The 13,560-nt window shown below is 41.4% G+C and overlaps 1 protein-coding gene across 5 annotated transcripts; it reads right to left on the bottom strand.

The window, feature by feature from the left end:
• Positions 1–991: 991 nt before the first annotated feature.
• Positions 992–10,980, bottom strand: abhd14a (abhydrolase domain containing 14A). 5 transcript variants are annotated; one of them, XM_022244280.2, is made up of 6 exons: positions 10,825–10,980; positions 7,152–7,363; positions 6,450–6,589; positions 5,649–5,793; positions 4,420–4,652; positions 992–3,720 (listed from the first exon to the last, which is right to left on the bottom strand). In XM_022244280.2, the coding sequence occupies exons 2-6, from the start codon at positions 7,300–7,302 to the stop codon at positions 3,532–3,534; spliced, it is 858 nt and encodes a 285-aa protein (XP_022099972.1). In that variant the 5' UTR covers positions 7,303–7,363; positions 10,825–10,980; the 3' UTR covers positions 992–3,531. The 5 variants fall into 5 exon arrangements, with proteins under 5 accessions (XP_022099972.1, XP_022100002.1, XP_022099980.1 ...); XM_022244310.2 differs by having other exon boundaries at positions 6,450–6,577; XM_022244288.2 differs by having other exon boundaries at positions 7,152–7,330; positions 10,825–10,973.
• Positions 10,981–13,560: the final 2,580 nt, after the last annotated feature.

Here is a 13,560-nt window from a genome sequence, read left to right as displayed (position 1 = left end):
TCGAGGCAATCGGTAAACATTCTGGCCAATCTGTGTAGTCTCGGGAAAAATGGGTACCGTATTTTACTAGAAGTGTTTAAATCCAGTTTTCAGAAAAAGCCAGGTTACAATAACCGCAAGACATCGGTAGAAAAACTCAGGTGGGTTCCGAATGATAAAAACATGCACTGCGTCGATTATCAAAAAATACGACAGCAAATCTCCGCCTCGTTTTGGGGGGAAAAGAGAATCGTATACTCGTATAGCAAGGATTGTGAATATCGGGCGCCACCTTTTTCGTGTAGTGCCGATGTGATGAAGGGGACATACGGTACATTTCTTACGGGAATCTACACTGCCAAGATACATATCGTGTAACACCTTCTTTTGGAAGGGAGCAACGTGTAAAGGAATATACGAAAAGGTCCTCAAGAAAAATGTTCATTTTTCTCGGTCGACCAAAACCCTGAATGCATCATAAGTGCACGGTTACTGTGCAGGTGATGTAAAGCAGCCGCCTGCATAAAGACAAACGGTCGAAGGCTGTTACGCCCTGTTATATTGAAAATCACATCTATGCTCCTGCAGTATTTCGGACATTTCAGAGGCGACCGGAAGTAACGGCTACGGTTCACACATGCATATGTGTTCTTTGTAAGTTACTGACTAACTGCCGTAGCGAATCCCCCCATCAGACGAAATAGGCCATCCCATCAGTAGCGAGTCGATTCAGACGTTCAAGTGGTACGAATTTCAATCGGCACAGACTCTTAAGAGTTGGACGCCGTATGATCTATGAGGGATTCGGTTTCCGAATTACTCTATATATAAACAAATTTGACAAGAGGGCGCTCTTCACATATACAGTCTCTCACGCATCAGAACCGTTTCTTTCATCGGGCATTGATCTGTACCGTGTTTGTGAAAATAGCCAGAGAGTAATAAAAAGGCCACGGAGTCCATCGACACAAGCTGAAACACTGAAGAAAGACATGCAACTTAATTCTAGATGTGCTTCATCGAAATGGAAAACAAATTTCACCTTTTATTGACACTTTCGTCAGCTGCATGCAGATACAAAATATTAAATATTCTCACCTTTAAGGAGACGTGTACACTATTCTAAAATAGACCCAAATTTACACCCTTTATCTGGAATTTTTAAATTCAAACTTTACAACAAAGCAAGACATATTTCAACAGAATCTTCTTAAACGTCTTCATGATAAGGTTTTGTTAAATGAAGCAAAAATGCCAAATAAAACTTGTTAGCAACAAAAATGGCAATGAACTGCCCAACTCTTCATGCAGGGAGAAACGAACACACACTTACCCCGAACAGGCCGGCAAAAGCCTTTGAAATCTAACAGGGTTTGAGTGGATTTTTCAGGATTGTGAAACGTACAGCCTGAGGTCCTTTGAATGTTACAGCCTAACGAATTTGTCTATGCCTTCGGCCATCAACGGTGGAGGTGGGTGAATTTTACCAAGCAAGAATAGCCTAAAAATTGCCCTAGGCTTGTTTACACGCTACCATTCCACAATAGCACACTGGCCAAAGGAGACAAGTGATGAGAGCCAGTTAGTTTAAATTCCTCCCATCCTTATGAAAGACAAAGCAATTATTTACAGCAAGCCATCCGCAAAATACAAATGTACACAAAGCCAAGTTATCCTCCACCACTGGACAAGTATTCAGAATGTCTTAAAAAGGGACAAGAATTAATTAACCAAAGCTTACGTCCATTTGTAACAACAAAGAACCGTGGCAGTGGTTGTCTTGAGAACCTAATCTCACATGCAGCATGTCTGAAAAACAAAATGACGCTAACGAAATGTCACAGCCGCAGCTCAATGATCACAGAGCAGCCTGATCAAATTTAAACTTGGACTTCAGAGCAGCAACCTGTATCTCCATGCTTAGCTAGTTCCGGTTACGGAACACAACCACGGGACTTTCAATCTATCCATTGTCTCAGGATTGGAAAAAGCACAACACATCCAGGGCTCAGCTTCTTTACAGAACCTCAACAAATCCTGAAAGATACTTATCACACAGTGCAACACCAAGGACAGATCTAGAAGCAAATTTTCAAACAATTGGACAATTTGTTGTGTAACCTTTTACGGCCTTTCTGAGGAATGAGGCTACATTCTTTGGGTTTTTAAACACTTATTGAAGGGAAATGAAAAGGCCAACAAAACTTGCCTTTCTCTGATTATCATTATTATTCTTACAATTTTTGAGACATGTCCCAAACTGACCCCTGGATCTGCTCTCGTGCGACTATGAACTCCCAACATGACAACTCACTTTTCTACCAAGACTGCTACAGACTCAATGCTGAAGATGCCATTATTGCAGTGGCATCACACTAAAGACCATGTTCTCACACTTAACCCAAGAAGTCCTCCATCTGCCAACCACTGGACAATTAAGGTTACAGCACGTGCCATTTTGGCAAGCCACAAAGAACAGAGACCTTTTGGTCAACAAGAGAGTTAAGACGTGTGTGCCCACATGCATGTGAGCATGCTGTCACCATTTTGGCTCCCAATTCTGGTTGCCAAATTAGCTTGTAATAAGATCTTCTAATCCTGTTAATATTTGCTATAAATCGATGCCAAATCCAAGAGAAACTCTTCTTGGGTGACCTTGCAAAATTTCAACTTCTAGAGATTCAGACTTTGGTATATTCAGGGCCATCCCACTTGTAGGAAAAATATACACCTAAGTACATGTACATTCACAGTTTTGATTAGCAGAATTCCAAGGCTGACCCTCAGAATAAAAAGAACAGTGGTAAATATGCTATACAAAAGACCAAACTCTCTGTCCGGTTCATAAGTGACTTCATCACAAAGGCGGGCGTGCCATGATTTGCACGCTCCCATTGGATGATCGTTGAAGTTGCGCGTTAACGTCTGGTTCCATAGTTCTATGTAAACAGTGATCAATGCATGTCACTCTATGCAGGGGTGAGATTGATCAATGATAAAAATAGCTGAAAACAGCTGAAAAAAAGCATAAAGAAGCTGAACTGTGAAAATCTCCTATACTTTTGTACATCGCCAGTGAGGAAAAGAAAGCGAAAATCCAAAACAAAAAAAGCTGAAATCAGCTAAAAAGCTGACAAATCTCACCCGTCTATGTGCAGTGCATGTGCAGTGGGCGTGGTTTAAACTGCAGTGACGTCACACTTCCAAACCAGGTACTACTGCATTCCAATAACGCCAGTGAGATGGATTAATGCCAAACCTAAACTTTACAAAAGCAAGAACTGAAATGAGATTACATATAAATTGTCTCAATTTAAATCTCTTTTGGGGTGAGTAGAATTTATTGGAAAATTCTGCCACTGGTAAGAATGACATATGCATTGTAAATAATAATGATTCCAAAGGTGCTTTCCTTTTGATTGAGAACACAATACAGCAAGAAGGCGAATCTTCTGATGTTACCGCCTCCGACAATTTCTCCAGACCTCTATATTTCTCCTTTAAAATCAATGGCATCTCTTTCCCCTTGAAAGATAAAAACTTTCCTTTTCATTACTTGCCAAAGACCTTCTTGGCAAATTCATGCAGGTACTTGTGAAACTCTAGCGGTTGGTCCAAGTAGCAAGGGTGACCAGCCTCCTTGATTTCGTGGACTTCAGACCTCGGCAGGTTGCGGAGATTCTTAAGGGATACATCTCCAAGCATAGTATCCTTGGAGCCATAGATGATGGACGTTGGCACCTGAATTTAAGAACAAATGGCATTGAAACTACTACATTTGAGACCTGTTGATACCAGCTACAGAGAAAAAAATTTCTAGCCTATTTAAAAGTGACAGGCAACCAGTCTTGGGAATGTCAAAGGTTATCTCATGTAGAGGCGCCTACTCCGTAGTTACATGTGGCCTGGGACAGTGAAAAGTGCATATGGTTTGCTGAGATAAAAGCCATTTGTCTACAGTCTGTTATTGTTTTGATGTGGAAAGTTCATCACTTTCCAACTGTAGGGCTGTGTTCAAATCCTTTGGCTGTTGCTGGGGGTGACACACGCATCGTCTTGACCATGTTGACATCAGGGAGTTGTTGTCAGGCGCTAGCCAGTGGCTACTGTTGGCATATCAGCTAAAACACACTGCGATGACAACTTTTATTCGACATGGGCTCAAGATGCATGCAATTGACAATACAATCTTGACATTTGTGCTAAGGTGTTGGTTCGCGTATCACAACCAGTTTGATTACTTCCCCTGTGCTTATCGTGACATCGTCATTGGTTTGGGCTGCCCCCTGAGAGAAATGTGCACAACCCTCGATGTGCCCCTGCACCTGCACACATGTACACCAGAAGACTGTTTTCAATGATAAATCGACTCCGAAGGACATACTCAATCCACACTATGTTTGTATTCCTGACCTCAATCAGAATGTAACCAGGCCTTACCTGCACTTTCTCATATTGCTCCTTCTTGTACTTTTCGGTGTCCACGGGGGCCACTGGCACGTAGCCGGAAAACTTCTCGGGGTGTGCCATCAGCAATGGTAGAGCGTAGGAGCCACTCATGGAGGGGCTGACGATAATGACCCCTGCGGGCTCTTTGATGTTGATGCCCTTCAAAACCTCCATCATGAGGGCAATGTGGTCCAGGCCTTCAATTTTTTCTGTGTTTCCATACCCTGAACCGTGACAGTGGAAAGCAACAACGAATTCTGTGAACTGCCTATTCCGTCAGCGGCAAAAATGGGGCAGGGGTTGCCTTGAGACACTTGAGTACCATAACCACATGCCATAACTCACGCAGCATGTGAAGACAATGGAATTTGTGCACATTCAGGTGAAAACCAGCCATGTTTACACTCAGAAACACATGCATCGGAGCAAATTGTATATCAGTGAGTCTCTGACGAGTATCGATGCAGAATTGTCAACTTTCTTACACACGGCCAACAGAAACAACACGTTTTGAATGTCTAGCTGACTCTTTCAGGTGAGTGGTATTTTATCGTATGGATATAATCAATATCAACAACATGGTATTTATTCCATTAGCATACTGTGCTTATGGAGTAAACAACTGTAAGTTCCAACTACGGGTTCCTACACTGTGAGGAACTCAGTGTCTATGGGCTCTTAGGGTGGAGGTAACAGTCATTTTGGCGTACGGGCTTCCGGGCTAGTGTTGAAGTTGTGTCCATCACAAGTCATCCAGTTATTTAAAGCAGGCCTTACTCAGTGTTCACCCTGAGCAAGCCTTTGACTTTTTTCACAAACTCTTGGACAAACACTGAGCATACAGTATTGTGAATATAAGTCGGTGTCAGGGCAAGACCTGTGATTAAAATATTAACATCCCCCGATGCAAAGTTCATCTTTGGAAAAAGTATTCACCCTGTTACTTATATCAGGTCTTGAGAAACAATTACAACAGGCTTGTGTGCTATGATAAACTCTATACATGTATTCATGAATAGGGCGGGGGCAGAGTTGGGAAACATAGTCCGAGGAGGGCATTACAAAAAAATGTACCCAAGCTCATAATGACCTTGCCATGAAAAATACATGACAATCTTGTTAACATTACAGCACAGACTTCCTGTGCCCTAACAACAGAAGACCTAACTCGGGGGAATGTTCAGTAGGTTCAAATGTGACAGGAATAGTTCCATCATTACCTGGCAGATCCACAGCCACCATCCTATATCCGTAAGTAGCCATGACGTGTAGAGTTCCAAGATCCAGCCAGGTTTCTGACTTGAATCTCATGCCATGCAGCAGGAGGAACACACCCTTGGGCATGTCCAGCGTCGTGTCGACAACCTAACAGACCCCAGGAAACCAAATAAAATGAATGCCAAACTCAAGACGGGAGGGGGGTACAGAGTCTTTGGCAGAAGATTCTAACTGGGTGACCTCCCAAACCTTAGAAAGTATCTTTTGGCTGAAACTAAGCCTGTTTAGTTGCTTGATTGATCAACTAATATGTTGATTAGTTGGTTACAGTTTTTTCTTAGATTAATCTTCGATTGCTATAAATAAAGGCTGGCTCTCAGAGGGTGAAATGAGACTGGCAAACTAGTCTTCGATCAGAAAAATTCAATGAGCAAATTTTTCCCCCAAACCTTGCAGGATGAAGGCAAAGAAGGGCCGATGCAGTTGACAGGTGAAACAGACGGCGTGCACCGTAAAGATGCTTCAATGAAGAAGTGCCCATTTTGAAGATTTTGAGATGGACTGTTTTTGAAGATTTTGAGAAAGACTGTTTAATTCTTTTTCGTTGTTAATTAAACCTACCATAAAATTAGAAAATCAGTTATTTGATGACTGAAGCCATCTTGAAAGGTGCAGGATTAGTCAATTAAAAAATATAATCGCAAGTTGTTGGCCAAATGGGGAATACTTTGTGAGATTTGAAAAATATTTTCAAGACAAGATCGTAGGTCAACCAAGGGTAGGGGGCGGGCCAGTTTACGAACCTCTCGTCTGAAGACTGCGCCCTTTCCCCCGACATCGATCTTGCCGTCAGTGACCTTTAACACCTTGCTGGCCTTGGCTTCTTTCTTGATCTCCTCCCAGTCAGACATGCCGAGAAGACCCAACGACTCTACAATCAAACCTACTCATATTATAACAACCGTACTGACGTTCACATGTGCATGTCCTTCACGTTTGTTTGTGTGCACTAAATATGCCCCTCAACTCCATGTAAAAATAGTTTTGAAAGTGATAACAAAATAGGTTCTGTTATATGAAATAACCAATAAGAGTAATTCGTATGACAGACTGGTCATGCAAAACTAACCACAGGGGTGACCGCAAACCCAGTTTTTTCCGATTTATGACCATTCCTGCGGTGGCCCAGGTTTTGATTCCAGAGGTAATAGGAACACAACATAAACTTTTTGCTGACAAAGTTGGTGCTTTCTAAATCAAAATAAAAAAGGCAATGTATCTCCGGGCGGGGGACCTGCCTCCCTGTCCCCCGTCCCCCTACCAGTCCTGATCAATAAGTAAGGCTTCCCAGGGCAATGTGTTATAAAAATAAAGTTCAAACACGGTGACACTGACGGGACTATAAGGTGACAGACAGAATATTACTCTATGATGAATGCATGCTATAGAATTTCACAGCACTACAAAAGAGCTTGCCCACACTGTACAATGTAACGTACACGTACCTTTCTGAAGCTTGTGGATGAATTTCTCCTTCTGCAAGATGTCCTCGGTAGAGTCGCCCGGCACTGAATACAGCCTGTACAAGATGACTAGCACTAGGACAATCAGCAACAGGACAATCACACCTCGTGGAGAGACGGTGGCCTGTGCCATTCAGGTGGGTGTCTCAGCCTGATTCTAGCTGCCAAGAGGACAAAGTGCAGATTGCCGATCTCTGTTTAAACAAGCACAGAGCAAATTAAACTTTGGGGCAACAGTTGGTGAGAAGGAATGAATCAAAGGGGAACTGGAATGAATTTTGAGCCGAATCATTTCTTGTACAAATATCAAAGTCTCTGACAAGACAAGAGCAGCCTTACTTTGTTTATATGCTCATTGAGAGAACTTTTCACAATTTAAGATGCATTTGCTTTAATATTAAAACTGGCATTTTATTGTTATATTTCATTGAATGAGGCTAAAGTCAGTTAAATTATTTAGTAACATGTACCATAATTTACAACTGGAAGTCTTTTCATGAGGTCATTTGTTAATGATTTTTGACCACAGAAAGTGTTCCATTTGCATGTACGGACGCCGCTGGAGACTGGTCTGAGAATTCTAAGTATTTACTAATTAAACGACTTAGACTGTTGGGAATAATTACTGTCATCCGTACATGGAACTCTCTCCTTGGCCAAATATGGCAATAAAATGCTTTCTGTCACAAAAATGACAACCAAAACAATCCAGGTATAGGGTGGGTTACCATAAACACACAGTCAATACATCTGTTCACTTTCGCTATTAGATCCTCAAACTGTAATATGAATGACAATGTTATAAAATGACAGTGATGTAGTCGCAACTTTAAAGAGCTTACAACACAGGGTTGTTGATTTTCTTCATTTTTTAAATAAAAAAATCAGATTTTTAAAATTTCAATCTGAATTTTCTTCTTTAAATCAGATTTTTTATTTTTATAAAAATTAAAAACAAGTTGACTCAACTGTCTATTCAAAAGCAAGCAAATTAGCTGCGTGTGTGCTCGCTTTCTTTTATTTATTTGATTGGTTACAAAATTAAACAAATATAGATTTGAATGATTTGAATGATTAAATTCACTAACCACCATGTCTTAGCCTTGCATGCATGCCTTCAGAGACAAATACATGTACATGTACCAAGGATAAATGCGTACCAGGTTTTAAACCGAACTCCATGTTTTGACAAAAACTAGAATTCACAACAATTTGTTAACAGGGTACTTATACATGCATCGAATGACTAATGACTGAGAAACATGCCATGAACAACATGTACATGTATTTATTTTACATGCTGTATGTACGTGTAGGTGCAAAATGCTGGCATTTTACCTTGCTCTGTGTGCAAAAAGTGGTCTCGTTTTAAGATGGAAAGCTTGCGGTAAGCACCATGCAATATCTCTTTTTGAGTCTGTGTGGTTCTGATAAGAACCGGAGAGGCTCAATGTTTCGGACAGTGTGCTCTGTCCGTCGTCAGGAGACACTGTTTTATTTGTGGTCTTGTTTTATTTGTGATTCAGCTCAACAGAGCAATGACTTGCATTATGTAGGTTTGATTAAAAAAACTTTATTAAGGGTATTTATTAAGGGGGTAGTTAGTGGTTTTTGTTTAATGATTAATGTTTCTAATCTCACTAAACACACTTACACCTGTATATAAAAGGTAGACGTACGCTGTACACTGATACTTTACCATGTCAAACTCTGAAGTGGGCAATTCAAATGAAATCAAATTAAATCACGATGATGAATCTTTCACATCAAATTTACTTACTGAATCCAAAAAGCTGATTTAAATCAAACCAAGTGGATTGAATTGAACAAAACATCTTGCCAACCCGGATTGTGTGTGACCCCTACGTCTTGCCAACCCGGATTGTGTGTGACCCCTACATCTTGCCAACCCGGATTGTGTGTGACCCCTACATCTTGCCAACCCGGATTGTGTGTGACCCCTACATCTTGCCAACCCGGATTGTGTGTGACCCCTACGTATTCATACTTACTAGTAGGAACTGGAAGGCTCACAGAGGAGTGATTTGTTGTTTAAAATGTGAACACCTGCAAACATTTCCAATCAGCAAAAATGAATTCAAAAATTGAAACATTTCTGCCTTTCAAATTCCCAAATTAAGTATGTCGAGTTACATTTTCTACATAGCTGTGTTTTCCTCTTAAATGTACACATACACTATATGATCCAAAAAACCCCACGTTTGACGTATGGTTTGTTAATTTTCCTGTCCTCAGGACAGGAAGCAAATTAGCTAGATGAGGCACCGATAAGTTCAAAACCAAGGTCACCAAATTGATAAAAACAAAGTAGTGGACATTTGATGGTGAACAGGTCGTGTATGTTTTTGGTTTTGTACCAACACAGTAACTGTTTATTCCCTGTTTATGATCTGGGAGAAGAAAGTTTACTGTGTAAAATCTTTCATTCAGTGCTTACATGTTGCCATCAGCGTGAATAGTGTACATGCATTTCCATGATGGAATTCAGACTTACAAGTAGCAACCTACAGGTAATGTTAGATTAGTTGCGGAATTTATTGTAAAAAAATTCCCCAAAGCTAAAAATACAACTAAAACAATAAAAGATGGTTTTGTGACCTTTAGGGGCAGGATAAAAACCCTTGTAACTAACTGCTGATTTGGACCTGCACCAACATAATCTGAAGCCTCTTAAAGGGGCCAGAGCAGCACTCATGAATTACTTTGACAGGTGATTACACCGTTATGTGAGGTTACTTTAATGCTTCAATACCAAAAAAAGAAATAATGATGTAGTGACTGGATAATGGAAAAATTTACACGTACATTAAGATTTTTTTGGGGGGGGATTCTCTTTCCTATGAAGATGTAGGTTTGACTTGATTTTCAAGGTTTGGCCAGGCAACCAGAAGCACACAGTTTGTTTGGCCTTCAGGGTGAGTCATACCGTATGTACAATGTAGCCTGGCTGTAGCCTGGGAAAAAACGTTATGAATGCATGAGAGATGAACTGTTTAATTCAATCGCATTTGACCGAGCTGGGTGATAGATGCAGTTTTTTTTAACAGTCCAATTTTGACGTATGTTTTGTTAATTTGAGTGAAAACTGCATGTTTCATATTTTCCATGGCACTGCCTACCCTACGTGTATGTCATGGAAGCACTCATGCCATGAGGCCATTTTAAGAAGGCACGCCTTCATACATGAAGGTTTTCTGGTCAAACTGTGAGCTCTGTGTTTGCTCATCAAGTTGATTTTAATTTCTTTTGAGAAAGAACTGTTCACTGGCCTCAACTGACATGAAAATCAATAAAGCAGAAAGCAAAAAGGTGCAATGTACATGAAAAATGGCAAAATATCTGAAAGTCTGGCCGAGTTTGGAGCTGAAATCCAAGCAAATCATGCAACATTGAGGTTTCCTGAATGAGCTCGTGCACACTTTTGCATTTTTATCATAAAAACCTATGGCAAGAGTTCCTCATCTGGCCACCATTTACTTGTTGAACGATAGACGATGCCAGCGCGCGGCAGTAGGCCGGCTACCATGATTACTCTCCACACTGGCTGATTGATGCGTAAACGCATGTACCTTTCCCAAATCTGCGTAAATAAAACCAACCTTAGCTAGTTCATTCCTTGATAATAACTGTTTACCTAACAATTTGGTGGAGAAGGTATCTGCCGTCTCTGACCAAAAATTAGGAAAACCCATCCACGTCACACTACTTCACACTAATCACAGCTGCGTGTTGACATGTGGAACTGGCACCTAGGCTACATTATGAAAAGTCACCGTGTAAAATGGCGAAGTACACCATGCTTATATCGCTTACGCGCGAGGTAAGCCATTCCACTTTTCTGAATTTTGGCATTGTTTCACAGACTCTCTGTCTTGGGCTTTGTCCCGTACACCAAAACTGCTTAAAAAACACCACATTCCAACTATACAAAATCCATTTCATTTTTCCAATCGATATCAAATCCTTTTGTTGCAAAAAGGATTCTAGTTTGGTCAACTCCAGTCGGAAGGTGAATAGGCCAAACTGGTACGGTGGTGAGGCCGAGTTTTGAAAACTGCCCAGGGTGATCAATGGCTGTGTCCAAAACGGGCTTTTGTTTTCGAGCTACGGCTAGGGCAAATGTTAGCGATTCTCTGCGTATTTCCAACGGAGGAGCAAAGACCTTGACATAGCTGTTGACAACAGGTGAGGATGCAGCTTGTGTTTGAGCCGTGGATACGAAGTCCGTGTGGCTACGGCTGGCTAAGAGCCGAACCCGGCCCCTTGGCCTTCTAAGCCACGGACGTATATAAAAAAAAACCTGGACTTGCAACGCCTTTGTATGAAAAAGAAGCCAACCAGCGGCCATTTTACCGAGCCGAATACAAAAGCGTGGGCGGTTCCCTTCTATTGACGCCAGGAAGAACAACGGTGGGCATTGCCGGAAAAGCTTTGTATTCGGCTCGGAAAAATGGCTGCGGGTTGATTCAATGACTCTATAAGCTGATTAAGGGCATTGCGAGTCCAGATTTTATTATACACGTCCGTGTTCTAAGCTTGTGCACATTTCTATGGTGTACTATTTACGACAAACATTTCTCTCTCTCTCTTGCCTCCCTCCAGGCCACGCAACGTAACCAGACGGCACGACGGCTCCCTTGCGTCGTGCCATCGCCTTCTTGCCATTTCGTTTGTACACACACGACGTGTCACGTCGTGCGTCCCGTCGTGCGTCCCGTCGTGCGTCCCGTCGTGCTTCAGGCGACACGATGCACGACACGACGTCAGACAAGAACTCGCACTTTCTTTTGCAGATATTTCCCTAAGTACTGGAAATATGGATATGAAACTTATATGAGAATATGCTCCTTCCGATGACACCAAGATTGCAAGATTGCATATTTTAGTAAGAAAAAGAGCAAAAAGACAATCAGCATATGAAGGAACTGCTCTCTCATAATAATGGAAGCCCAGAATTCGGCACTCTTTAATTAAACCCAGCCAATGATTTCTTTTTAATACCGTCGACGCAGTTCTGGTCCCGTTTGTGGTAGATTTGTAGTCTTATAGATACCGGTATTTCTCCGTGGTCCATCCCGGGAATTTCTAAGTATAAGTACTCCCAATTCTCCAGACAATTTGTCTACAATTGTACGGCCGCAAGTTTGACCAGGGGTTTAGGAAGTTACCACCGAACCTGCTCTACAATGCCCCTCAGAATATTCATCTTAGTCTTCCTTCAGGTCAGTCTTCCTCGTTACCTTCATCAGCACCACACTGTATTTCTGAATAAAACATTATACAGGCGCTATTATCATTGTGGCCGTGTCTTTTCTTCAACTCTGTTTGGCCACACACACGATTTCTCCTCAAATCCGCATGTTACATTAGCAAGCACGTTATAATGATTGATGTATTGTATCTGAGAATGGATTTAGAAATATTGTAGCGGACATAATATGAGAACCATGACACCTGCTTACATTATTTATTTGTTTACTAGTTTACGCCTTTTTCTTATCAGCAAACCAGTGAGAATTAATTCGTTTCCTGCTGATATAGTGCCAAGTTTTTGCACGGTTTACGAAAATACAAATATCCTCACGTTAGACTCTGAGAAAGCATCTTTTTAATAATGAAAAACAGGGATTCTATTTAACAGAAAACATTATGAATTAGCAATGAAAATAAATAAAGGGCCTAGCTTGAAGACGATCTATTGCTGAAGTTGGGGACGACTTGGCTTGTCTTGACTTGGCAAGTAGCTGTAGAGCTTGCTGTAGACAGGCTTGCAGTAAAAAGAGCTCGAATGGATGGCGAAGATGTATTGGGCTATGATGTTTAGAGTTCAAATGCACAGTCTTTCCTTCCCCTCGTCTAAATCAGGTTTCGAAACGGAATTCATGTGGCTCTGGTCCAGGCCACCCACTGTCCAGCAGCGTATGCATGTGTGGTTCAATAGAATAGAATAGGCTTATACTGGTAATGTTTTTGCCTAGAGCAGGACAGGGACGAATTTGTAAGTATGGCAGGTTCAATGGAAGGAGAAATCACAGAGAGACAACAGAACAGTCTCTGTTCAGTCCAGTAGCCAAGTGAAGTGGAAGGTCACTAGCTAGGGAAGTTATCAGCTCCTTCTCAAGGACTCTTGTGGCTGGTTGCAAGTTCTGCTACCAACTGCCCACAAGCGCTGCCAAGCAATCCACACAAATAGTATGACCTAATTCTGGGGGAGTTAGGATTTCAAAAAGTGGGGGAGCAAAATCAATTCCATTACATAATTATTAGGAAGATCAAAATTAGAGCAGGAAAAGTTAAAACAACGTTGTGGCTCATGTTATTTATTTCCTGGAGACAAGGCTGATAGTTGCTCGTGACGCCCTTTCTAATT

This window comes from Acanthaster planci, linkage group LG04 (assembly GCF_054643075.1).
Source record: "Acanthaster planci isolate LZ-2023a linkage group LG04, COTS_SCS, whole genome shotgun sequence".
NCBI lineage: Eukaryota > Metazoa > Echinodermata > Asteroidea > Valvatida > Acanthasteridae > Acanthaster > Acanthaster planci.
The sequence above is the reverse complement of the archived record's forward strand: the minus strand, read 5'-3'. Positions and strand labels throughout refer to the sequence as shown.